Source organism: Ptiloglossa arizonensis, chromosome 3 (assembly GCF_051014685.1).
Source record: "Ptiloglossa arizonensis isolate GNS036 chromosome 3, iyPtiAriz1_principal, whole genome shotgun sequence".
Taxonomy (NCBI): Eukaryota; Metazoa; Arthropoda; class Insecta; order Hymenoptera; family Colletidae; genus Ptiloglossa; species Ptiloglossa arizonensis.
Genome location: NC_135050.1, coordinates 29,065,973 through 29,093,939, shown reverse-complemented (window position 1 = coordinate 29,093,939; position 27,967 = coordinate 29,065,973). Strand labels below are relative to the sequence as shown.

Sequence of the window (27,967 nt, the reverse complement as noted above, 5' to 3'; positions counted from 1 at the left end):
TCTTTTACCGTAACGTATTTACGTGTACGCGAACCTAAAATATTTTAACGTTGAACTTTTTCACAATTTCTTAACAGTTCACTTTTCACTTGCAGGGGTACTTAAACATCCGAGATTACTATTTTACCATTATCCGGAACGTTTAAATACCAGAGGCGGGTGGGTCGAGGCAGTAGATAGTCTTCGAAGACTCGAGGAGTCAAATCGTACGAACGAAACGCGTCGAGCGACTTTTAACTCGCTTCGCTCGGAATTCGAAGAACCAATAAGCTGTTCATTAGAACGTCCGGTGTTTACTCGAACCAGTCGCTCGGACACGCAGAACCGTTTCGCGATCACGGGTTTCGGATGCATCGGATAAATACACCGATAAATCGTTGTTCGATCGGTGTTCTAGTCGCTCGTAACCGGGGTAGAAAACATGGCGTAAGTTCCGAATCTCACGGTCGCTCGACTCTCGAACCGGATCGATCGATCGCGCGAATCTCTCGTAACGGTTTCCTCGGTCGGTTGCGGTGTCATTAGCATAACGCCTGAACGACGATCCTCTGGTACTCGAGGCTACTTAACCCTCCGTGTGCTTCTTTCCCGCTCGAAGCACTCGGAACGGTGATAAAACACGGGAAACGAGCCAATCCCCCGTGCTTCCTTTTCCTCGCGGGTTATTCGTAACGAAACACTCGGAGGCCGTGTTTCGTCGACCGGAAACTCGACGATCGAATTTTTATTCGTGTATCGAGGGCACGCGATCGAAACGCGTCCATTGCGTTCACGTACTCCTCGTCCGAGGAGCTGCGTCTCCACGAGCCGATAGTCGTGAGAAGGGAAAGTTAGATGATCGATGGAAGTCGATCTTGCAACTCGTTCGGCAGCGATTGAAAATTGCGGGTAAACGTCGCGTGATCGTCGCGCGACGAATCGACCGATTAAGACGCGTGTCCCACGAGCGTGGAAGGTACGATTAGCCTTAATTAAATCGTCGAGCAATATTTCAACCCTTGTCCACTTTCGTAGAAACACTCGAATTACGTACGATACGTTTTCACACCTTTTCGCAACTGTAGGTTGAGTTTCGAGAAAAACGACGCTCCGCTACAGTGAAATACAAGGGTTGATTCAACACAAGTATATTGTAATTAGGTGTGAAAACAGTACGGTGGAATCAATTCGATGGAAAACGGTTGAACGATAGTCGAGGAAAAGTCATTCCAGACGAATAACCGCTTCTATCGACACTCCGGTTCGTGCAAGCTAAAGAGTACGTGTAATCGTTGCTTCGATCAAGATCGAGACTTTTTTGCGGGTATTGGAACGTTCGGTTTCTCGAACGATCCGATCTTCTCGCCTCTATCGATCAACAGGGGTAAGAAACCAGTCGAACGATCTACCAGACATTTTTACAACCGACGGGGATAATTAAGTCGCTTGTTTCGAGTTGTACGAGAAACTTCCATTGGCGTCGCAACAGCTCCCTTCGGAGTGCAAAGGGTTAACTCGAGACGGTCGAGTAGCAGTTGGAAAAAATTGATCCGCGCGAATTATTGCTTCTGTTGATAATCCAGTCGGTACGAGTATGCGCAATTGCTTCATCAACATGGTAACTTTTTGCCGATGTTGAAACGTTCGTCCAATGGTCCAACGAGACGTTCTCGTTCGTATCGATCAACGCGATGCAAAAAACAACCGAAGAAAATTCATAATCGAGGGAACGAGAGAGCAAGAATGACTGGGCAGCTCGTTGATGTCTCTCGAGCGATCGGCGCGGTTTCGATTCCTTTCCAGTTCAAGGTGCCAGGTGTCTCTGGAAAATCCTCGGTACCTGGTCGGCTCGAGATTGCGGGTCGAGAAGTCACGAATCGAGATTGCGAGCGTCGTCTGAACTTACGGCCTACATCCACCGCTGGAAAGAAAACTCGAGAGGTGAATCGATCGCGCGTTACCCCGAGGAATACGCGTCATGGGAACGGGTTCACACGCGCTAGCAAGAACAGAGGACAACTCGTACGCATTGGCGGATCTACCTCGAGGAAGGGGCCCGCAAGAGCTCCTTGTACATGCTTTTCGTTCAACTACTACTCGAAAACATGGATAAAGAAATACTCGAGAAATGGTGGTTCGGGTGAATAATCTTTTAATTTTTTTTAAATTCTATGCAGAAGTGCATTTGCAAGGTCGAATGGAATTTTATATTTTTACAAATTTCTTTCTTATTTCTGTTTTCGTTACTTCTCACCGTTTACGTAGCTCTTAAAATTGACCATCACGGAACAGTCGTTTGTTAAATATTTTTTAACGTTTCAGAAGATGAAACGATTGCTCGAAGTAATGAACTTCAGGCACGGATAAGTTTGGAACGTAATTGTTCGAGGAGCGTGGCAGCCGATCGAAACAACCGGACAGAAAACGATCGAGAAACGCGATGGTGGAACTGACCCAATATTCGCGATACTCGAGCTATTAAGATAATCGTGTACTCGCAAAGACGTGCCGGAACTTACCGCAATCGTAAGCTGTTACTCGGTAATTTCGATATCGTTGTTTAAAATCGAGGTAGGTGCCAGAGAGATTGGTAAACGATGCTACCCGTAGCAATCGAGGATGTATCGATGGTATCGTAAACGCGATCCTAGTCCTTGGCGAGCAAATTATCCTTCGATCGAGCAGCCGATTTTCATTAATCTCTGTAAACAACTTAACCGCGATAACGTTGACCAAATGCTCGAGTATCGTCGACGTTTAGCGGGAATCGAAGTAGTCGCGAAAAGTAAAAGTTTCGGTAAGTAAATATTTGAAATACAAACATTGCGGACTCTTCCCGTTATCTACGATCCAAAATTTAATACCTTTCGTTTTTGTAACTCTGAACGTTCTTACAGGTTTCTTTTGTACGTTTCAGACGAATGACATTTTACGACCTGTACTTCGATCCAATTTCGATAAAGAAGAGTACGGACCTTGTCGTTCTTTCCTAGAAAAAAAAAGACAATGGCTATTGTATCGGGCATTTGTTTGGAACGTTCGTGATGGAAGAAAGACTCGTGTTTCTACTTGCGATCCTTTTCCCTTGCAGTCTTCGATGGAGAATGTACCGCGCGCGTATGTGAGAAATATGCGTGGAATTGCTACGGTATCGCGATACAGAATCAGGTATCGGTTTCGTTTAGACTCTGTTACCCTTACGCGTATAAACGAGTCGTTGTACGCGTATTGTGTTCCAACCGCTTCTGCTAACGTCTTCGAAATTTCTTCGGCAAACGGAAGAGCCCTCGAGTCGCGAATTTATACCAAATCCATTCGCAATCCGTGTTTCTATGTAGGCTGTACCATTCCGCACAAATCACTCGGTTTCTCGATACAGATTAAGTTATAGGTTGTAGAAACAAATAGAATAGGCGAGTATGCTTCGAGACCACCGAGTACCTCGTTCGAGAAGGCTATAAATCGTGCACGAAGTACGCGAAACTAATCGAGAATAGTTTTCCTCGTTGGTAATCGAAACCGATGTCGGAAACGGACACGATAAACGGCACGATAAAAGTAAAACAGCGATGAAAATCGGCCAAAGAAAGTTTTTGTATCGGTGAGCCGCGAGTCGGTCGGGAGATAAGAAAGAGAAACTCTTTTTATTGGTCGATCGGCAGTGAATTATCTAGTTGCGGATCGGAAGACGGAAATCGAGCAAAGGCGCGCAGGGGGGTACTGAATCGATTCGTAACGCGGCAAAAATAATTGACCGCTTTCGAACGGATCCGGCCGTATTCCAAATAGTGTTTCACTTTTTTAAATACGCGTACGACGTCCTCGCTTCGAACGAATCTTCCTCCAAAGGATGAAACGTTCGTGGAAGTGAGCAACGTGTTTCGAAAAACGAAATTAGAAATCTCTCCGCGTCGTTAAAATCGTGAAACGATGACGATTAAAAGAGAAAGAGCCGCTCAACAAATGTACTTGGTCGTTATTTTGCTCGGACACCGTCCATCATACGTATTTATAGCTTCAAGTACGCAATGTGTCGATTCTACGAATCACAAATATACAGAACGTCGACGAAAAAATGCTTCGTTGAAATACCATTACGAATCGGTGTTTGTTCGTCGAATGAACGACAATCTCGGACACCCATTGTTTCGAACTTGGCGAGATAGGGCGAATTGCTTCGTAATGCTTCGATTTTATTTCTCATTTGTAACAAAATTTTCTCGAATCCGTTTCCAACGCGAACCAACGCGAGAACGATATTTCTTCGATGCAATTCCACTGCGCAACGTACTCGACGTTTATTTCGAATCAAATTTGGACCGATCCGTTATCAATGATAACCAACGCAAAAATTAACGATATTCGAGAAGCAATTTCTTCGCTAGAACTCGCTCGAGGTTCATTTCGAATGAAATTTGGTCCCATCCGTTACCAATTAGAGCCAACTCGAAAACTAATGATATTCAAGGAACAATTTCTTTAATAGAATTCGCTCGAGGTTCATTTCGAATGAAATTTGGTCCCATTCGTTACCAACGATAACCAACGCGAAAACTAACGATATTCCTGAAGCAATTTCTTCTCTAGAATAATGGCCCACTGCGCAGCATGCTCGACGCCGATTGGTCGTTTCGCGTACGAACCGATCGGAGCAGTCCGCGTCGGGTGAAATTCGGAAAAAGAAAGCCGCAGAAGCTCGGGGGATCGCGGCCGTGAATGGTCTGCACGATCGGAGAGCGGTTCGAGTTCCTCGAGTTTTTGTTCGTCGAGCAGGTCTGGCAAAAAGATCGCAGTCTCGAGCGAGGGAGAGGCTTGGAAAAGGGAAATCGGGCCTGGCTGACGCCTAGTCGGCTGGCGTCGCGATCCACCGGACGCGTGGCGTCTTTTTAAGGTGGCTAGCGACTTTCCAGGGGCGTAATCGACAACGAGGAATCAGAGGCTGCGTCCAGCCTGTGTCAAGGTTCCCCCCCTCGACGATGACGAACGAGCATGACCGTTTTACGCTGCGTCAATGATAATTGCACGTGTACGTGCGCGGACGAAACGGCGGAACGAACGCGAAACCGACAAACGTCGAGAACGACGACCACTCGACGAGTTCCTCGATCGTTTCGTCGATTCGTCGTTGAGCAAACGTCGCGAAACACGACAATTAAGGCGGTTGCGACACCGACAGACCTCGAGCGGAACAACGAGGTAAACCTCGACGTCGAAAAGTTCAAGTAACAAATCGTCGACTACGTGTACCCCCTGTGGAGAACTCGTTACGCCGGGTTCACACGTTTCTGTAATAATTCGTCGTCACGGTCTTCGAAGAACCGAACACCTTTCGAGGTGAACAAATACTTATATTTGGGAATCTCCGACGATACGCAACGTTTCGTAGAAAGGTTTCGTGTAAGGGTTAAAGTAACCTACATCGAAGAACACTTCTCTCGAATAAAAAACGCGCATAGAATACTGTAAGCGTCCTCGTACCGCGTTCAGTGGATTTCTTCGGTTTTAACGGTCAGAGTTTTTTACAACATATCGAGAAACAACGAAGGTCAGTTCTTTCAATCTTTTCTTGCTCGTATTGTAATTTAATTATACCATTCGAACAATACGAAGAAACGAGTTAATCGTTTCAAGAAAGAAACGCGCGATGACGTTTGCCGGTGTTAACAGGTACTCGAGTCCAAGAAACAAGGTACCGACTAGACAGAACTTGCGAAAACCATCAATCGTTCGCCTACGAGACTCGTTAGGTCGCCTGCAGACCGTGTATCCTGTGCGATGGACAAACGTAGAAACGATTAAATAACGAGAGAGACGGGAAACATCGAAAAAAGAAAACGAGTAGAGGACCCATTTCTGTGCTTCCTGAACGAATTCCGTAAGAAGTGTCGTTTCTCAGATCGATGGGTTTACATAATTCGCGGGAAAAGTTCGCTGCGATTACGAAATACGAGGAACATTGGTTCGAAATTGGTAACGCGGTACGCGTTGAGTTTTTGTCCTTCGGTATTCGTGTTTACGACTCGTAGACTCCGATCAGACCGAAACCGAGCCTCCGGACGATAAAACGACACGAATGGAAGTAAACGGGGACGAATATCTCGCGACACTTTCCCACGAGAACGATGTAAACGATGTAATTGGAGTAAGCGACGAATAAAGTATCGTTTCATTTTTATCTCGATCGGAGAAGACGGAGAAAAGGATTTGTTTAACTTTCTCGCGCAGAATGCAATTTTCTTCGTAACTTGTCAACATTTTTACCAACAACGAACGCGTACCGGACAAACGAAACCGTAAGAGGTAATCGTTGTTTCTCAAAGTAGAGTAAAACAGCACTTACGCTGTTACTACTATACTTTGATACTTCACGCGTAACGTGACCCAAGCGTAGTTTCGTGCTCGGAAGAGTATTTTCTTCGACTAAAGGTAAAATTTATTCCACTACCGTAACTCGTGAGTACATCCGTCGCGATCGAAGGTTCCGACGCGAGCGCGCGTCTAGACCTCCAACCCGTAACATTCGACTCGGACTCGCTCGAATAATGAATTCGTTCTCTCGACCGTGGATTCTAAGGATCAATTAACGCGCAACCGGAGAAAGGCGTGTACGATCGACTCTAAACGGATAAGCGCTAAATTCTACGCGGATAATTCCCTGGCCGACTGGAACGAAACTTTCGAAATCGCTTTGGAATATTGCCGCTTCACCTTCATTAGCCATAATCGGTCGTCCAAGCGCGCGTTTACGGCGGTATCGCGTGCACGTCCATAATGTCGTAATCACGGCGTATGAACTAACAAGACGACGATCTTGTTTAATAATCGCGCACGATCCTTCGATGCGAAGAGTCTGCGAGGAGGATGCCTCGATAGAGAAAAAACAAAGGAAAGGAAATGGTCGTTTGGTCTCGTCTCCGCTTCCTGGACACTCGTGGACGTTCGATGTTCGTTCTCCATCGAGCACAATGCGAACCGCCGGCCGAAGCTTCCGCGATTACATCTCACTGCTATTCTACCTCGCGACGGAGTTAATTATGCATAACGGTTGTGCTCCTTACCTTCCGTAAGAAGCACAAGGATTCGAAATGTACGTTCAATTAGGATAGGTCGTGCGTCGGACAACCGAGACACATAAACCGACCAGCGGTGCATCAATCTCGAGATTTAACGGTACAAAGACACTTTGAGAACTCCTTGCAACGGGATTTCTTCGAACGCGTCTTCTCTATTGTCGCGACGACGACAATTTTCCGCTTTTGAAAGGTACTCGCGAACATTGCGACTCTTACGTGTTTAATGCGCCCGGTAATATACAGTGTTTGTTAACCGATGGTACGCGAGAGAATTAGTCGAAAATGAAGAGTAAAATTTCTAGGTACGTCGCGTCGTTTTCGAGAAACCTAAAAAAAAGAAAACTCGTGATATTTCAACTCCTGCGCGTTTAATGGTGTCAGTTATACTTGGTTGTTCGATAAGTTTTGTCGTTTTTTCCTTTGGAAAAGAATACTATGACACTTTAACTTTGAACAGTAAACATAAGTTTTGTCGTTTTTTCCTTTGGAAAAGAATACTATGACACTTCAACTTTGAACAATATACATAAGTTTCGTCGTTTCTTTCATTGTAAAAGAATACTATGACACTTCAACCTTGAACAATATACATAAGTTTTGTCGTTTTTTCCATAGTAAAAAGATACTATGACACTTCGACTTTGAACAACTGTAAATATGCGAACGAGTCGACAGGCTGCGTGAAACTTCGCTCACGTTCATCGAACAGTAGTACCATTTTTCGAAAAATAAAACCAAGAACCTAATAGCTCCGTTTCTTATCGAACGACAAAACATATTGGGCAATCCGTTGTTCAAGGTGTCCGCTAACCGATGGTACGCGAATAGACGAATCGAAAACGAGGAGTAAAGTTTCTCGGTACGTCGCATCGTTTTCGAGAAATCTAAAAAGAAGAGAACTCGCGACATTCCGACTCCTGCGCGTTCAATGGGACCGGTAATGTACAGGGTGTCCGTTAACCGGTGGTACGCGAGAAACCGAATCGAAAGTGCGGAGTAAAATTTCTCGGTAGGTCGCGTCGTTTTCGACGAAACGCGAAAAGAAACAGAACTGGCGACATTGGTATCTCTACCGGTACAATACAGCCAGCGATGCGCAAGACGTTCCAAAGGAAACGCAAGAAGAGCGAACTCTTTATTCAACGTTTCGTGTAACGAAATCACGAACGCGTAGCCTCGATCCAAACGTCGCACCGGTGATTTCGACGCGTGGTAAAAGTACCATTGGCGAGCTCCGAGTGTCGAGAAAATCGAAAGTAATGCATCCGTATTGCCGTTCGAATCACCGTCCCGGTAATGGTTACTCAAATATATTTATATCGTAAAATCTTTCAACAAACGTACCAACCGACTGAAACCTACGTCGAAACGAACGGGTATAATCTGTTCTCGTTGCATCCAATTACAACATCGCACTCGGATAACTATCTCGAACGATTTATCTCCATCTCGTCCGAACGATGATCGACTCTATTGAAAACCGTGGCGTTTACGCGTCTCTAGCGTAGCTCGCGCGCGCACGTTGCACGGTTTTACGTAATTCATTACGTACCGACAAAAGCGACGGGAGACGACCGACAAAAACACACGACGCAACTATTGCACCTGCGAGTTCTCCATTGTGCTCGCGCATCGCGATTATCGCGCATCCGGATTGCTTTTCAGTCCTACGAACGAACAGAAGTGCTCGAACCGATAAATTCGATTCGACGGGACGATTAAATTTTTCGTTCATTGTGTTTCGTTTCGTTTTTTTTTTTTTTTTATTATTCAACCAAGAACGAATGCATTGTTTTGTTTTTTATCGGTTATTCTTTGTTTTCACTCCGAACACGAATCTCGTTCGTCGTTGTTTTCAGCCCACGTTACGCGAGTCCGATGGATCTCCAGGACGAGCGACCGTTCGCGTTGCAGGATAGACAACAATGCAACAACAGAGCGCGTTTCTCGCGCGAAAGAATACCGAGAAGTTCGCCGAATGTAGGTCACAGAGTCCGTGATTCCACGTGAACTGGTTCCCAGAAAGTATTCGATCGTTTGTCTCGTTCTACCATTGATTTCGCGAATTACGCGAAAATCTTGCCTCAATGTTAGAAACAGATTTGTAGTTCGAAGTTCGATTCTAAGTTCGAACCTAGTCGAAATTCGAAAATGGAGAATCGAAATTCTATGATTTGTGAATTTACCATACATCGACCGTTACTCAACAAAGAAACAAAGTTTCGAGTCAAGGGACGACATTAACTAAGCTTCGGGCTCCGGTATAGAAGAGAGCCTCGAAAGCTCTTAATTTGTCGATTTTCAATTTCACTATCACTCAGAAATGTAAAAGATACATTTTTCAAACATTTTATAATTATTTCTAATTCAATATCCGCGACTTTATCGTCAATGACATTTTTCCATCCGTCGCTGCTTTTATAGTTCTCGAAATTAATAAACCCCTACGATGAATCAGCCACAGGCATCGATTAGTCTAGATCCGTCACTGTCTCGGAATTGGAATTAAAATTTGGAATGTTCCCTTCTACGATCGATTATACACTAGAATACCGGAATAAGCGTAGCACAGAAATGCTAAACGTCGATAATTTATTCATTTAAACGGTTACATTCGTTATACACAAACGAGAAATAATAAGTATGGGCGTGAAGCGAATGAACAACTATGGAGAGCACGTAGAAAGTTTAAATTTATATGATCGCGGCTGGTTTAAGTACTTTCGGCACGCTCAACAATGTAAATAAAATTGGAAAAGAAACGAACTCGCGGAAAGGATAGACCGGTGACAGTATTCCGTACTTCGATTTCACGTTCGTTGCCATCGTACGCGGTTTCGTTCGCGATGTTTCCAAAACTCGAACGATACGAGTCTTTTCGATAAGGGTGCACGATTTGTTCGCTGTACGAGTGTAAAAAATAATATACACAGTACAGAAACTAAAATAATACACCGGTTCTTTCGGATCGCGTACCGTGCTTCGTATTACACGCAGACTAGACAAGTGAGGCGCTAACGTAACAAAATAGTAAAAAATTTTCAGAGCAGTCAAATTTAAAAAAAAAAAATCGCTCGAGCTAGGAAATCCGATGTCTCGGATTGTAAAACAACTTTTGCCGTATCTCGTCCATCTCTCAACCGCTGGTTTGAACATTTTGCGTTAATTTTTCTTCTCGTTTTTCCTCGAGTTCTCCAATCCCAATTATCTCAACGTTGCGAAGGAAAGGAATAAAAATCGGTAAACGATAGCTGGTAGGAAAAATACTGACAATGAGAAAGAAGTGGCGAGTATGTCGCGAAGCGAGTCCGTTGTCGCGAACGTTGTCGTAAGGGACGCTCGCGGTTCGCAAAGCGGTATCGTTGTTCGCGGCACGCGGTCGCTAGTCGAGCTAGAACAGATCGGAGAAGGGACGATCTTAAAATCGGATAGTGGCACAGTTTCCAGCGAGTCGAGGTGACTGAACTCACGGTGTTTTATCTAGCGATCGAGCCGAGTGGCTTCTCGTCGAGCGACCCGCTCGTTTCTTCCTCTCGAATCTCGTCAATTCACTTTTCGTGACCCCAATTACGCGCTCACGGAGAGACTGGTCCTACGTCTCTTTTCCGCGAGCTCTCTTGGCTACCTAATTGGGAACCGTTGCCCCGTTACCGCACTCCGGTACCGATACTTTGAATGCGCAATCCCAGCGGTTCGGTTCTCGAAAGAGAATTCCTCCGACCCGACCTCCGCCAACCATTTTTCATCCCGGTAAAAAACTTGGAACGACGATTGAAAGACCGCGCGACCGTACAAATCGCGCCGAATAAATGGGTACACGTTGCTTTTACTTCGTGGACGTCCATTGACGAAAGATTGTCGCTGCCAGGAACTTTTGTGCACCGTACTGAACCCAAACATAGAAAAATACCGGAGAGACGACAGGTATTGACGCGAGTCGTGAAAAATCGTAGCTCAGCTTTTGAATCTCTGTAGAACCGCGTTCCAAATAGTGGCGCGACTTCGAGAGCATCGGTCGAATAAATTACTTTTAACTTTCCGCCTTTAAATACGATTTCTACTATTTTTTGTCCCGAGTTCATTTCGTTGTACCCTTTCGAAATGTATCCTCTTGCAAAATACACGGAGCTTCATGGATCGAAGAGGCTCGAGATATTTTGAAAGTCGTCCTTGGAAACGATAATCGCGAAACGGAGCTTCGATCGAAGCACTCCAGGTAGCAATCGTGGAGAATCGAACTTTCGTCTCTTCTCTCCGATATTTGCCCCGTTTTTTTTCGAACCGTGTTTCGCCGAGATCGAGCTCGAGATTATTTTTTCGCAAAGCCATCCCCTCGCTGGAAACAATAGATTCGCGGAAAGTAAAGCTCCGATCGAAACGACTACTCGACTCCAAGTTGCGATCGCGAACGATCGAAGTTTCATTTCGTTTCTCCGATATTTGTTCCTTCTTCTTTTTTCTTTCAGATTCATATTTCACGGAGAAAGGCTCGAGAAACGAGAGGATATGCGTGCCATTGTAGAACCGATGGCTGTCGATTTTACGATGCCGTTGATGTACTCGGAGGAATCTCTCGATAAGAAATACTTGAAGAAAGGCGGTCGTCGTTCGTCGAGACGGTCTCTCCGAACGGAAAGAGGCAGGACCGTCGGTCTACGGAAACACGAAGGAGCTCGAAAGCGAAAAGAAAGTGATCGAAGCCGGCGTATCGTCGGAGAATTATGTAGGCAGCGGATCTCAAAAGCGAAACGGGGGATCCCGAGTCGAACGAAAACGCTCCCCGTTCCGAGCCGATACGGACAAGAAGAGGGAGGGAGAAGCGTTTCACAATCCGGATCCACGCCTCCTACGAAACCAAGCGCTCGCGTTTGCATCTGAAAGGATCCACGCGGAAAGTGGACGCACCACGTGGCAAATAGCGCCGGAATGAAAGTTACCGATCCTCGGAGCTACGCGCCTTTCTCGATTCTCGTTTCACCCGTTGTCGAGGATATATAATAAATCTCTTCTCAAGGTCTCCGCTCATTGCCGCCATTGGTTACCGCGAGCGTACTCGGATCGATGGATTCGAACGAACGAGGAGCTCGGTTCTCTACCGCGCTGCTCCATTTTCGAGAATAAAAACGAATGCCCAGGACGATAGTTCGATGGATGGAATCGAGTAGGCGGATACACACTTTACGCGTTAACTTTTCTTTTTCTTTTTTCTTTTTTTTTATCCGTTGCATCGCGCGCTCCGTCGAGCAAACGAGCATCAACGGGAGCTCGATAATCGATATTTTTGATTCGTTGCTTGGAAACGGTACCGGAGAAAGTTCGCGTGATACGATAAAATTGGACAAATGGTAAAATACACGAAACGGAAGCTCAACGAGGCGAACTGCGGATAAATCGCTGCTACGCAACCTGACTTACTTAATAAGTAACCTAAATTACTTAATCCGAAAAGCGTGTAACATTCGTTGGAGTAGAATAGAAGGACGCGTGACGATCGATAAAGTTATATGTGCCATTGGCGAGCTTTGGGGAAGAGAAGGACACAGTCGTGTTATGAATATCGGAGACAAGAGAAACTCGGGCAACTCGAAACACCGCATTCAGAGGCGTCGAGAATCGTTTCGTTTCCGTTGCTGGTAGCTGCCTTCGGGAAATAGTTCAAGGTCGTCCAGCGTGAAACGACAAAATTACCGCTACGAAAAACCGTGGCAACAGCGTCGACGAATAAACGCCGAATAATTTCTAAGCTCGTGGACAGAGACGGTGCTACCAGGAAATTAACGAAGCTTCGGCTTCCGGCTGTATAAAAGGATCCTCGAGAGGCTTCTTTGCCTTTACGTTGGTTTTTTCAATTCCAACCGCTGCTCCCGAGCTTGGAAAATAAATTATTTCTCCACACGAAAAATAACACGGTTCGCGCAAACGGTACAACTTTGTTCCAATTTTATTCGACAATTACCATCCGCGAACTCGTCTTTGATCGTGCAGATGCATTTAACGAAAAAGAGAAAATGGAACTTTGGAAATTCTTCCACGTGCAAGATATTATACGTGCACGTAATTTTTCTGTATTTAGTATCGTTTTTATACTTCTTAAAATTTTATAAAAGAAGGTCCTTCTTCGGTTTTGAGCCCCGAAAAGTTTCAATGTTCTCGTAGACAAGCTACTGCACGAGCATGTAATTTTTCTCTATTTAGTATCGTTATTATAATTCTCAAAATTTTATAAAAGAAGGTCCTTCTTCGACTTTGAGCCCCGAAAAGTCTCAATGTTCTCGTAGACAAGGTACTGCACGAGCACGTAATTTTTCTCTATTTAAAAATTCCTTCTTCGACTTTGAACCCCAAAAAATTTACATGTTCTCGTAGTCGTTCCATTTTGACAAACGTTCTCCATACGAGACACTGTAAATTGTATCGAACACTGTTTTCGGAGCTTTCGAAATTTGACAAAAGAAAACCAACCTCTATTTAACCGTATCCCCCAAAAATTTCGATTCCCCGTCGCCTATGGGAAACTACCAGATGGCGGTGTTTGAATCGCAAAAGGAAACGATCGCGCGAATTCTCGCGGAATTGCCGGTTCGTGACGGTTCAGTCTGTAACGTGGTCGATTAAACGATGAAGACCGACGAAGACCAATTTCTAACCGGAAGGCCGTTGGTTAAAGAGGAAGACGACAAGAGCGGGAAGTGGACGATAGTGGTTGTCCGAGTTGGTTCTTTCGCAATCCGCGCGACACGATGATCGCGCGTCACGTTTTTTGCGTTCTCGAAAGTCACCGACCGTCGTTTCTACGACCTACGTCGGACAACGGCACGCGATACCGGATACAGGACTCGTGAAATTTTCCGAATCGCGACGTAAACGAAGGACGAAACATCGAGGATAGCAATTGAAATTTTTGTCCGGTTATTCACCGTGAATAACGCGACTGTGATTTCTTTTCGTCTCGGGTGATGTATGAAATTTCTCGGGTGTCCGTCCGTGGGACGATCAAGGTTCAACGACGGGGAAAATGATACGACGATAAACAGAGAGAAAGTTGGCGTAGGTAGCGGTGAACGGCAATAAGAGACGTGGAAATGAAATTTTCAAGAGATACCGAATGCGATAATTGGCAGAGGGTGCGGTTAAGTATTACGCTTTCGAGAACGACTCTCCTCGGTTCCTGGACGTGTGCGTCATTTCGTACGCGAGAAAGATAAGAGCTTTGCTCTACGAAATATACGGTACGCCACGTCGAGCACTGTGCGAAATATCGCCACGAGACCAGATGCAGCGAAAGTATTATTTATCCCCGCGATTATTCGTCACGCCTTTACGTTTCTCTTTCCGTAATTTCTCGATCGGCGTTGCATCGCTACGTCGTCCTTCCCGGCTGCTCTCTTTCTCCTCTTGTGTCTAACCTTACAGCGGGGATCGATCGTTCGACGACGCGTCACGTTTCCTGCGATGTTTGCGCGTCGAACGGGCTTCGATGCACTCGAGAAATCACTCGAACCTGGGTCTCCGATTAAAACTATCGACCGTCGATTGCGCACAACTGGACAGTCGTAAAGAAAAGTACTCGCCGTTGTGGATAAAAGAATTTGCTTCATCGACGAATAAAATTTCCCGCGATTCTCTTCAAGATTCGCTCGATAACGTTTTTACGCGAAACGAAGAATCTACGAGTGAGATACACCGTTGAATGGAACTCGGGTACAAGGTTCATCGTTTCATTGATGTCTATTCGGCGTTTTGGAACGAGTTGGTAAAACGTAACGCGAAATGGAATTAATTTCGACGCGGTCGAAAGAATCGAGTACCCTCGAACGAGTAACGTCGAGATCGCTTATCGTTCGGCCCTCGGGGGAAATTTTTACGGTTATCGGGCTCGCGGTTCGAGAACGTTTCGAAAACACACGAAAAAAGAAGAACATTGTTCGCGAAACGTTTTATCGCGATCGTTCGGAATTACCGTCGGGGTGGAACGTCGAGGAAAGAAAGTACTACCAAAATCGTGTTTCCAAAGGCAGCACGTGGCTCTCGGGAATTAATTTCCACGCGTCGCGGTGCAGCCCGAGTTGCTCTCCGACGGCGGAGAGGATTCGTGACGAGAATGGAAAAAGGAAACGAACGCGATTGGGTAGGAGAAAGTGGCTAAGTACCGACTTCGGTTCTAGAAATTCTCGACCTCTGGCTACGCGCGTCCGAGCACGCGTTCACGCGTCGCCCGACGAACAAAGTCGTTCCGATCGCGATTCCTCGATTGCTCGAGATACCGCGTACGTCGATGCAGCAGCTGCTATCTCCTCCTGTCTCCTTGGCCTTTCGCTCGTTGCGCGAAAGTGTGTTAGCCACGCCGGGGGGCCGAGAGATTGGGGAACCACTCGTTCCTTCTACCGCTCTTTCTTTTAGCGAACTAGACGAACGGATACTGTAGTATCAGATTTTCGGCGTCCGCTTAGGCTTGCTTCGAGCGTAGGCCTAAACAAGATAACGTGCGCGGTTGGACTCGAGTCGAAGTAAACATTTAGCGCCGATCGGCCCGCTAGTTTTCCCGGAAGGCACGAGTATCCTTTACAGGGGGTCTTGTGCGACGACCGAGCGTGAGAATGCACGGGGATGAAAGGAAATACATGTGGTTCGGAGAAAGTGAAGAGTGTTTAGAAAAGACGGGTGATTGGGACGGCCGAGCGTGGCCGAATGTCTGAAGTGAGAGAGACTGAGGATTGGAATGAAAGAGAATGAATGGGAATGACTATATAGAGCGCGAGAAGAACGTAGGAACACAGTATGACAGAGTATGACAAAGTATGACGACGAGAGTATGTCCGAAGAGTGTGTCGCGGACGGTATGACTAAAAAGACGATAAGACGAGACAACTAAAAGACGTATCCAGCGAAACTAATCACTGACACTACATCTAACACTACCATCATTGTAATATATAATATTATTAAATATACTTTAATATACCACATCAGAGCAATAGTTATTTGGGGGCTGGTACGGGGATAAATCAATCAAAAGGATCTCTCCTCCAGAGATCCAAGTGATAAGAGGAGAGAACGAAACAACAATACGAATCTTCTTACGGGAGAATTCGAACCTATGGGATTCGCGAATCAACCTCGACGAGTCCGTTCGTTCTACCATGGACAGGAGATCTTTGAATCGAGTGTTGGATTGAGAATTGAAGGAACTCGTGCTTTCGATTTTCAAGGTACGCCGAAAGGATCGGTAAAATACCGTGAGGATGAGACGATCTTTGTCCTTAGCGAGAATAAAAAAATGTTTATATAAAATTATATACTTTATGATTGTAGAGTTTATATACTCTTCGAGTATATCCAAACGTGATATCCTAGTGCTTCGAGGTAGTGGTGAGAAGTCGCTCGAGGTGTTCGTATAGAACGATTCGAATCGAAGCTAAGATTTAAAAGCCGAGTGTCGTAAACAGATCGACGCAAAAGCGACCAAAGTCCATCGCGACGACCAACGTTCGTTACTCGTTGTACGATCGATCGATCAACGTCTCGGCATTCTGCATAGGTATTTAGCGCGTTGCAATCCGATCGCCGGATATCTCGTATTATTTTCAACGCGATAGTGAAACAGTAGAATCGGAACAAAGTGTGCTCGTCAGCTCGAACGAGACTTTGCGAAGTCAAGTCCGTGATGAAAAATATGTACGTGGAAAGAAACGAATTTTCAACGCGGAGAAAAGAATGTTTGTTTCGAACTTGGAGCTCGAGAAGAAACGATTTTTCGAATCTCGTTCGATTCACCGAGAAGAAACGATTTTTCGAATCTCGTTCGATTCACCGAGAAGAAACGATTTTTCGAATCTCGTTCGATTCACCGAGAAGAAACGATTCTTCGAATCTCGTTCGATTCAACGAGAAGAAACGATTTTTCGAATCTCGTTCGATTCGCCGAGAAGAAACGATTTTTCGAATCTCGTTCGATTCGCGTTGCCACCTGGACCTCCCGTGAAGGATCACCGTTTCGCGGTGTACGCTCCTGAGAAAAATCCTTGAAAAAAATCGACACCGCACCGTACACCTCTCGAGCAATTATACGTTTGTCGCGAAAGAAATTACGCGGTCGTTGACCATCTCGTACGAGCAGTAAATTGTCCACGTCGAAGTCGTTGGGACCGCGCGACGAGATTTCGAGAAGAGTTGTGCAAACGTTTCACTCGAAGCATAAAATGACGATTCGTTGGGAAATATTTCGCACCGTGATCCACGCTCGGTTGTCCCACGAAGGAAAACCTGTTCGATGATCGTTCCAAACTTTCGTTCAAATATTCCAAAGAGGATACACGAGGTTTCAAGGTCTGGATGAAAATAGTAAGATCGGAGCGATTGGAACTCCAAACGAACCGAGCAACCGTGTCGATTTCTTCGATACAGCTCCTTTCAAATCTCGCGTATCTCTGTCCTCGATGTTCGAATCGATCTTCTTCGATCCGAGCTTGAACTTTGCATCGCCACGCGTTACACCCGTATCGTAAAAGCTCTAGCGAAGCACGTTGGTAACGAATGCAGCGACTGACATCGAATACGGTGCTCGATCGTGAGATATCACCTTTTACTTACGCGCGATGTACGTAACTCGAATCTCTCGACGAACAATAGCGGTGTCGTTGATCTCGACGCTGTCACGAACGATCGTCGAAGCCTCGAGGTTGCGGAGATCGCGATCGCGACGATCGATTCTCTCTCGAAGCGGAAACCACGCGTTCCTCGCGTTCCGTTCTCTTGCATCGGGCGCGTGTAATCGGAATTCGTAATCGTTTCTTTTTCTCCTGATTGTCGCAACGCGTCCGTATTTCCTATCAGCTGACTGAGAAGACACCAAAATCATCGACAGAAACCGCGAGAATCCGTGCGATAGCGTCTCGGAGACACAAACACGGAAAAGGAAGGAAACAGCTCGTTGTTCCTGACCGATCCTGGAACGTAATTTGAAAATTGCTCGCCACCTCGACGAACACGACCGATTAATTCGTCGCGAGTCTAACGCGGACACCGTGGTAGCCTCTTCGATCGAAGCGTAGCTTTCTAATTGATCGATGAAATCAAGTTTCGCCGCTAAACGATTTTAGAATTCGCTTTAGGAAACGATCCGTATACCCGATTGCACGGGGAGATAGCCGAGACGGTAGGTACGTATCTCGGGAGATCGAGAAACTCGATCGTTCTTTCTGTTCGAACGTGTGGTTGCACAAAACGCGGCGAATACTAATTCCGTAAATGTGCAACAGTTGCGAGAAGATTCCATACAGCGACGAAGTTACGACGAAAACTGCAAGATCGGTAAACGGTTCGTTATATTCTATTGTATACGAATCGAACGATTCTTTGAACACTTTCCAAACGTATTTCGAGCGAACTGGTATCTCCCTGGTGTTTGAACTTCGAAAAAACAACGACAACGAAGATTGCTCGTTTCGAAGAAACAACGACAACGACGATTGCTCGTTTCGAAGAAACAACGACAACGAAGATTGCTCGTTTCGAAGAAACAACGACAACGAAGATTGCTCGTTTCGAAGAAACGACAACGAAGATCGCTCGTTTTGTAGTGGAGAGTACGAGTAACGAAACGATATCGTCGTTCTCGAATTCATCGAGAAGTTGTCGTTGGTTTATCGCGCGAGTACGGGATCGTCTTACGCGCAAACCGCGTCGAAAGTCGCTGGAAAGCGAGGACTCGCGCATCGACGAATCGTTCGAACGATAACGCGAGAGTGGACGGTAGATAAGACGGGCGGGAAATTCGAAGAGGTATTTCCGATCGAAAGCGGTCGTCCATTTTGGGTACGCGCGGATCGTTCGTCCGCTCCTCCTTCGCCGAGAGAAATTACGCGCGCGGAGAAAGGCGAATGAATCGTAGAATTCTGGGCGAAAAAAGGTCAGATCCGTCCACGAGTCGGTTGACAAGCCCGATCCGTGTCGAGAGACGTCGACGTGACACATACGGTACGTAACGGACGAAAAATTCACAGGAACGACCCGCGTCGATGAATTTTACACGGAAACGAACAGGATCTCGATATTCACGAGTCACGGGTATTCACGAGCATTGGGTAACAACGGAGACCGAGTCACCGCTATTATTTTCCGTTCAAAATACGCGCGAACTGTAACAAAAACCTTCCCACGCATCTCGAAAGTAGGCTGTAACTGAAAAAGAAAGCGTTCGCGAACAGTTTGCCCGGGATCGTGCTCATTGTTTTGATATGGAGAGTAGATTCTGCGTGAAAACGCGTCGAATTAATTATCGACCGGAGCAATTAAACGCGCGGATCTTCCTCGAGAATTCTTCGTGGGTTTTTTTTTCTTTTTTTCTTCTTTTTTCTCTCGATATTGCGATTCTCAGTTTCGCGAATCGTTCTCGCTGTTCGTTTTTCCCCCGTTCCTGTGTAAATACGCGAGAGGAACGACGATTGAACATTGCTCTCTTAAGGATGAGGAAAGTAACTGGTTACAGTTTCACGGTCACGGGCACAACAAAAAGCTTGCGCGCGGCGTACCTACGCACGGCATATTACTACGCTACGTGTACACGGTGGCGCGATTGACCAGACTTCGATCGGTTCGTTATCGATTTTAATCGATCGCGGCAACGTCCACGCAATTTTCAAAATTCCAGGAACAATTTTTAACGTACTTTGACGTTAACCGACACCGTTTCTGTTCGACGCATTGCTCTCAACAGACTGCAATATATTAAACGATCGTACGAGCAGTGCCGGATCTACGCGCGTACAAATCTGGGTAGCTGTCTAGGGGCTCCGAACGAAGTAAAACGATTCTTTTTTTTTTTGTATTCGTTGCAATTTTAATATCTGTTTCTTTTTCTTTTTTTTTTTTAATTTTCCACGAGTAGAGCGTAGGAATATTTTCCCTCCGAGTAAACGGAGCGAATACTCCGAGGTATTCGTGTATCGAGCACGGTGTATCGAAAACACCGATTCGTCGATTGAATTTAATCAGAGGTCGTTCGATGTCCCAAATACGGTGAACGTTTCGACCGATCGTGTCGGCAATTCCGAACCGACAACCTGTTTTCTACCGACACGCAGTATCGAATTATCGCGCCGAGTGCAAAAATGGTTTAGGACATTTTTTCAAATCGTTGCACAATTTCTCAGAGTAATTCCAAATCCACAAGTTGGAGTTTGGTCGTATTCGGAGGAATTTCCTGTAAAACGTTTCGTTTACATAACGGAAAATTACACTCCTGTGCGATTTGCGGTCGTAGCCGTGAAACGTGATCGAGATATCGACGACACTTCCGATCGAAATTGTACCCGCGCGTTAAAATCGAGCGCGCGAAACGGGACGATCGAGTTTTACTTTACCGCTACGTGAATATTCGAAGTTAAATCGTGAAAAGATTTTGGTACATTTCGCGATCAATTTTCCCGTTTTTCTTCTCGGTTTCTTCTTTTCGCGTACGAAAAAATAAACTACGTGAATCACAGCGAAAACTCGAAGGAAAATAACGCTCGAGACGATAGTAACGAGCGACAAAGGCACAGGAAAATTCATTTACGAATTCATCGAGCAAACCTTCGTGACTTTTCAGGACAATTCTTTCAAAGAACGCGTATAATACTATCCGCGTCGCTTTCACTGGCTGGAAAACAACCGCGGCGACATGTTCGCGAGCTGCCCGTGAAATTCGTACCTAGACCGAGTTTCCATCTTGCTCGAGACGTCGCGATCGGATGTCGAACCCGAGATCCGGAATCCAAGAGTCTCGAGCACAGCTCGCGCGAACGTTTCACGCGCGAGTATTTTACGAATTTCTTTCTTCCAACTATGTTCGTACCGCGGTTTAAAATTACTACCGCGCGGATCGTTCTCTTTTCCAAAAACAAATCGCCATTTCTTCAGGACAATTGATGTTCGTTTCGCGGTTTGAAATTAAAAATCGATCGAACGGTTCGTGTTCGATTTCTCGATTGTACATCGTAGTCGACGATTTAAATTTCCATTTGATCGATCGCTTCGAATTCCTTGTCAATTGAATTTTTAACAGGGATTCACGACCGAGAGTCTTTTCCGCTCCTACCGAGCGGATTGTTCTCTTTTCCAAAAACAAATCGCCATTTCTTGAGGACAATTGATGTTCATTTTGCGGTTTAAAATTAAAAATTGATCGAACGGTTCGTGTTCGATTTCTCGATTGTACATCGTAGTCGACGATTTAAATTTCCATTCGATCGATCGATCGCTTCGGATTCCTTGCAGATCGAATTTTTAGCTAAAATCTTTCCACGAGGATCGTTCTCGTTTCCAATAAACAAATTATCATTTTTTGGCGACATTGAGTTTATAAAATTCCTTGCACCGCGTCGATGAAAATTTGATTTCTCGTCCGAGCATCGAAATAAATTCTTCTTTCGTGAATTGTCGACGATCTACGATCGTTTGAAGAAATTCAACGCAATATATACAGGATTCGATGATTAGACTAATCGTGTCGCGTGAACGTAAGTTCAATTTCTCGCTAAAGTATCGAAAATTCGTCTGCAATTTTGCAATCTCGGAAAAGTTTCTCGTGCCACGTCCACCGTGATCGAGTGAAAACGGACTTCGATGGACGGACGGTGGTTAAGAAATCCGCTTAAAATTTGAGGCGACGCTGTCGGTGACCTCAGCGTCCGATTACACGATTAAATAATTGTCCTCGATTCGTTAACGGTTCATACAACGGAATACACGGAGTGTACGCAGAGGGAATGAAGAACCGCGCTCGCGGATCTTCGAAGTAAGGCGGATAAATGCTCGAGGCATTGCCTCGTTCGTCGTTTCAATTTTTACCCAATTCCAGCCAGCTTTGTTTAAACATTCCGAAATTGGAAACGCGCGATTTCAAACGATCTCGATCGCGAAGAAGCTTTCGAGAAGCGAACAAAGTATAATACGTAACGAATCCGTAGTTTCTTTCCAACGTGACCAATAACGGGTAATTAACAGTGTCGCGTGTAATCTCGACGAATTTTTCAACCGACTTGCTTTCGCGTTTCTCGTAGCCTTCCTAGAAATTTGCTAGTTTCTCCCGCAACGTTGTACAAATTGCTCGAACAAATAGAAATTCGTTTGCCGCTCGTTTGATCTGTTCTCGGGGTCTGTTGCTTTGATCGATAGAACCGCTCGAAACGATCGAAGGACGACGCTTTGGTCGAAACCAGGACCAACTAGGACTCTGTTCCCGAGTATACGTAATTTATCCTAGCGTGACCGACGTCTGTGCGATTCTCCACGATCGTAGAACCGTCTGGTCGTAAAACACGCGGTCTTGCTTATCCATCGATAGATATACATTTACGTTGAAACACGGTAATGAAGACAGTGTCGAGGCAAAGAATCGTGTCGTTCAATTTGGCTATAGAAACGAGCAAAGTAAATAAACGTAAGGAGCATACCGTAGAGGCTGATCCATCCGAGTATCCAAAAGCTCAAGATAAGTTTGCCAATCATTTCACGATACGTGGACCGGGCGTAAGGACGAGTGGGTGTTCCTCTTCTCAAAATTCCATCGTCCGTGGTTCCTCGTTGGTTAAAATCGAAGTAAGCACGTGGTGGCGCGCGGCCGGTATCGCGGCGAGGAACTTCGAAGCGCGGAAAGGTCAGCGCGCTTTCATTCTCCCGTTCGTCGCGGTTTCGTTCGACGATCGACGACAGGGGAAACGACGAGAAACTGTCCCGAACGCTCGATATCGGCTCGGTTAACGACGTAGGTGAATAAAAAAATGACGATCGGACTGGTATCGATCTCAGCCAGGGTTTCTCTGTCGGCGGTGTTCGCGTGTCCTCTTTTATTTCGCGACTCGTGGTTTCGTCCGGTGAGGAATCGTGGGCGCGCGCGCGCGCGCGCGGTGCGATCGTCACGGCTCAACGAGCGGCTCGCGACTTGGTCGAAGCCGAGAGAGAAAAAAGTCTCGGGGCAAACATCGGAAAGGAGGCCGAATCGGTGGTAATCGCTGTCAAAGAGAGTAGAGACACGACGGTTTTTTTTCTCGAGCTGGTTGAACTCTTCAACTCGAGCGGCGGTGGCGGTGGTGGTGCTGCTTTCTCCTTCTAAAGGCTCGAGGCGTTCGTAACGACGATCGTCGAGCTCGCCGCTCGAAGAGGAGTACTAGGCGTCCAGGATCGTTCACTCGGATTGGGAAACTCGTCGCGAGGTTCCTCGCCTCGCGAATAAACGAACATTATTATTTCGCGTACACGGTGCCGAAACAAACCTCGTTGTTCCCGCGTGTATTCGATCGACGCAGCGAGGTGTCCTGTCGTTTCCCTGACGAATCCCTACGGAATCTTATTCGCGGTCCGCTCGAAACGCAGTGGCTCACGGTGATCGTTTTCACGCGACTCTCCGCGGATTTCGCGTTTTCATTGTCCGCGTGGATCGCTTTCGAGGCGATCTCGAAGCTCGGTTTTCACGGAGCGGCGCACTCCGAGTAAAACGAGAGGCCTGGCGCGCCAACAGAAACTAAGAGAGAGTTAGGCTCGAGCCGTCGCGATACACCTGCGGGAACACCAGAGCTCCTACCTCGTGGCCTACTATAACAGAACTGACTCCCACCATGGTATTACCGTCTCTCCTCTACCCGACCTACGCGAACGCTCTTCTGTTTACTCGTCCTGGCACCCGAACACCGATCATCGCGTCCCTCCACCGTTTACACCCGGATGAATTTATCTACGCGCGAGATTGCATCCAGAATGGGAAATATTCTTTAAACGCGAACGTCGTTTCGCTCGCGTTTACCGACACGCGACGTTTCATCGTCTCGTTTCCCGTGAAGCGAGTAAACTTCGGCCGATACTCACCCTCGTCATCTCGAACGATCGCTCGAGAGCGGTGCTGATCTTCGCGAAACTAACTACCCGAGTACGTGAAAGAAATATCAGTTTTTACCATTAATTTATCGTCATTGCGCAACTAACGAACGATCGAAGTAACGTTCAATGTGAATTGGTAGAAAATTCGCGGTCGATGGATTTGCAAAACGATTGTACGTCCATCGCGAATAATAGTATCGAGAACGCGCAGAAATTTCTCCAAATTTTTCGCAAAACTTCTTCCCGTTGCGACTTTTTGAAAATATTTGTTAATAGATTTTTCGCTCGTGTTCTTATCGAAGCTTGTTATCTCACAAACGCAACTATTGGAATAATATTAGTATGTAGCGGTAGGGGTGATAATTTTCGTAGTAATGGTAGTAGAAATAGTAGAAGCGATGAAAGTAATTTTGTGGTTGCTATAAAAGACAAGTATGTATCTATATTCTGCGTAAGATATGCAAAAATCCCCGAATGGATCTCGCGGAGCATATTTTGCGAAAGGTCGAGAATAAATTCGAGTAATCCACAACTCTGTTAGAATAGACGCAAATGCAACACTGCGAGAAATATCTACAAGTACATCTTCCTAATTACTTACCAACGACAACTTACTTCGGTGTCTTTTAAATGCCTCGAGGCTGTGCTTTGAAATTAATAAATATGTACTGGTTTCAACCTTTTCACTGGTGAACCAATTTCATAATTTATGAACGAATAGTTATATTTAAAACGCGTATAAAGATAGCAAATAAAAGAAGTAAAATCTTACAAAATTCTTCGTAAAGACCAAAAAGTTTATGTACATGGACCTTTTCTTCGACTCGAACTCTTGTGCAATAGTATTGTTATCACCGGTCCAATATTTTCAAACGGAGCAGTAGAGGTTCACTAGTGCGTTGTATTGTTGTTAGATCGATCTCATCGCTAGTGCCGCATAATTTTCGTTCGATTTTGTAAATTTTACCTCGCAAAGGCCGAAACGTCCAACCTAGTCCGCGATTCCTTCGAGGACTCGTCCGCTTTCCTCCTGCGATAAATTTTGTTTTCTTCCAAGTCCTCGAGATACGACTATAGGGCCTTAGAGAGAGGTAGACGCGTACATTGTTTTCCTGTCACGCAAATAAAAATACCAGGCGTGCAACGAGTTGCTGTTATTCAAAATTAATTCTCCGTGCGTATTGGCACCTTATGGTCAGTCCGTGGGCTGCACAGGATGTCGCAAAATAAATGCTTCGTCGTGAAAGATGTCGGCGCCTTTCTAAAATAAGAAATTGAAAGACGAAATATTTAGAATAAAGTGATTTGCAATTAAGAATGCCTTAAATTCCTTGGAAAGCATTTTACATATTCTCTGCGATCGAAAGAAAAGGCTTGCACTAAATAAAGAGTCGTGTATTCTCGACGCGTTTAACGGTTGGTTAATTAACACGATAAAACAAGAACGAAGAATTATAACTTTACAACTTTGTATGCTACGCGTGTGACTAAGAGCGCGCGTGCTTCGTGTATTTTCAAAATCGATTTTCTCGTAAACGAAGACGCGTCTCGAGAAAACTTTTCCTCCGCGTCTTATGCGACTCGTATTCTCGAGAAAACTTAATTTTCTTCGCTAATACCGTGTGTTTTAGAGCACGCTGTACACCGTTGCTTAACAGAGGCAGTAAAATTTTCCTTGGTTGTCGCAACAGAGGAGTTTCACCACCGTCGAAAGCATCCGTACAATTATACGCGAGCAACGCATTACCAAATATTATATCACCGTACTGAAACCGAAAATGGACTCTTGGCTGCCCCTCCTCGTGATAGAAAGGTCCGTGGCTCGCTTTCGCGAACAATCGGTAAATGACATCGATCGATGTCACCTTTTCCCTTCGTCGCTTCTATTTTTTCATTCAATTTCGTTTCGTTACGCGAAGCTTCAAGCTATCGCGTGTACACGTACCTTTCCTTAGGCGCCATGTGCAAAATTACAGCACCGATAGTGACAACTGATCATTATTGAACTACGAGAACAGTACCTTAGAACGGCCGAGTAAATTCGTTTAATAACTTCTAGCCTCTTCTAAGAACGCATAAAAATGAAACGATACAATTATTTGAACATTGAATACAAAGTTTTTTTTACGGATGCAACGAAAATTGTTATTCTTCTTATCCTTTCTGAACGATAAAAAATCTCACTTTCCATCTTTGTTGCTTAATTTTTTTTTTTTGTATCATTTGTCCCATTTCTTTCTAAACCTCTGAGAAATTATCTACAGTTTTTTTCGATAAATGTACACTAGTGTCAAAGAAGTGTTCTTCGAATAAATAAAAAAGAAGAACCGAAACAATTCATGGAACAATCTAATGCCGTTTAATGAGAAAACGTGCTTTTATGTTAATAGCGAATACCATAAAGAAAACTATAATCGTTTACTTTCACTTATTCCATCGATAATCACAATATACGAGTCTGTGGCATCCGTTATTAATAGCTGTTATGTACCTCGTGGTACGATACATTTGTATTTACTCCAGACTTGGTTGTTAGAAATTTACGTGGAAAGTCTTTTGGCTATTTAACAGATTGAAACGTATGTATATTTTTACTCCTGGAAAAGTAATTTTTAATAATCTATATTTTCTTAGAGATTCATTCGTAACGATTAAAACATCGAGGCACTGCTAGATAGTTTTAAGCAAATGCAATATACACCGATGCAAGAATCACAATTTGTTGTATCGCGTAATAATAGATTAGCATCCGAGTTGCAAAGATCTTTTACATGCCCAATTCGTGACGCACAATTTAATGTACACGAAGTACACATACGAGATTATTCGGACACGTTAAATTCGATAATACTTGTAACAATAAAATAAGATACCGTCGCATATACGTAGTTACATTTTTATTATCTAACAATGTTACAATGTTTCTTATTTCATTTACGTACAATGTTCTAATTATGAGCACAATTTGTCTATTATGTAACTTATATTGTCGAGATTTATGTAATATCAGATGCGATACAGCCACTTTCTTATAACAAAAGTATAAAACAGAAAACTTTTCTTCCTAAGTTAAATACATAAGACCTTGAGATCTTACCGAATATTGTCATTTTTTGATATCGAGAAATTCAAATGCATCAAAGCTATCCTCTTCTTCTTCGGTAATCGTGACTCTAACTACGGGTTTACGTGCTGTTAACCTAACTTGACGATCCTTTTCCGAAAGAATATTGATATCCAAAGGAAGCGTAATTATCCTTCTTGGTACATCGTACTCTATGTTAATACTACTACCATCTGGTAAAATAAGATACGTGGGATAAGTTCGGGCATATATTTGTCTATGCTTCTTCGATATTGCTGCCGTCCAGCAATTAAAATTTCTGCAAATGGATAGTGCAGTCTGTGTTGATCGCAAAAGCGGAGATACATTCATTCTGAAATATGAATACACAACTGAAAAATTGATGGACATACAAACCTTTTTCCGTATTAATTTTACTAAAGATTCGCCAAAAACATTCGAATATTTATATAGAGAGGTTATGAATAACGCACGAATTATTAAATTTCAAATATAAATGAAAATCATAATTACAAAATTAATCGTTAATATCATTTTCTTCGAACATTGCTTAACGATAATATCTATTTAGTTCTTGTGAAATTATATTTAAAACAAAATAAACTTACCTCTTTTCTCAACGATACCGTTAACTTCGCATGAAAACCCGATCTGCGCAAGCTCAGAGAAGTCACATGACATTTCGGTGCAACCAACGATGGGTGCACTCTTTATTGAATCAAATTCCGATAGTTTCGGTAATTGTCCAAATTACAAAAATAATGACCGATCGAGCAATTTATTCGTACGAAGAGCAGTTTGTATGTACAATACGTACATACGAAGTGCATAATTTTGTAATAATCAAAATGAATCACTTTGCAGCATAGATTTATAGTTTTCAGACTTGTTTCGATAGCCTGGTGATTGTTAGTGATGAATAAAAAATTTCAACTAATGTCCCCAAATAGAATACTATGTCGGTGGCGGTATCGGT

At 44.6% G+C, this 27,967-nt stretch overlaps 2 protein-coding genes across 3 annotated transcripts in view; both read right to left on the bottom strand.

Annotated features, from left to right (window-relative positions):
* LOC143144182 (uncharacterized) overlaps nucleotides 1–25,143 on the bottom strand; it is a 35,237-nt gene extending 10,094 nt beyond the window's left edge. Inside the window, exon 1 of one of the 2 annotated variants that reach the window (XM_076306309.1) lies at nucleotides 24,874–25,143. Coding sequence is in view for 1 of the 2 variants with exons in the window: in XM_076306310.1 (XP_076162425.1) it covers nucleotides 22,487–22,541 (55 nt within the window). In the remaining variant the exon portion in view is untranslated. Of the gene's footprint in view, nucleotides 1–22,486; nucleotides 22,942–24,873 lie in introns of those variants that run through there. The other variant, XM_076306310.1, reaches the window with a different exon arrangement.
* A 1,645-nt stretch (nucleotides 25,144–26,788) lies between these two features.
* Nucleotides 26,789–27,950, bottom strand: Mrpl55 (mitochondrial ribosomal protein L55). The gene is made up of 2 exons (XM_076306807.1): nucleotides 27,600–27,950; nucleotides 26,789–27,343 (listed from the first exon to the last, which is right to left on the bottom strand). Exon 2 carries the CDS (start codon nucleotides 27,340–27,342, stop codon nucleotides 27,013–27,015), a length of 330 nt encoding a protein of 109 aa, XP_076162922.1. The 5' UTR covers nucleotide 27,343; nucleotides 27,600–27,950; the 3' UTR covers nucleotides 26,789–27,012.
* Between the last annotated feature and the right edge of the window lie 17 nt (nucleotides 27,951–27,967).

Excerpts from the sequence above, each read along its gene's own strand:
- Mrpl55 (XM_076306807.1), bottom strand. The coding sequence starts at position 27,342 with ATGAATGTATCTCCGCTTTTGCGATCAACACAGACTGCACTATCCATT.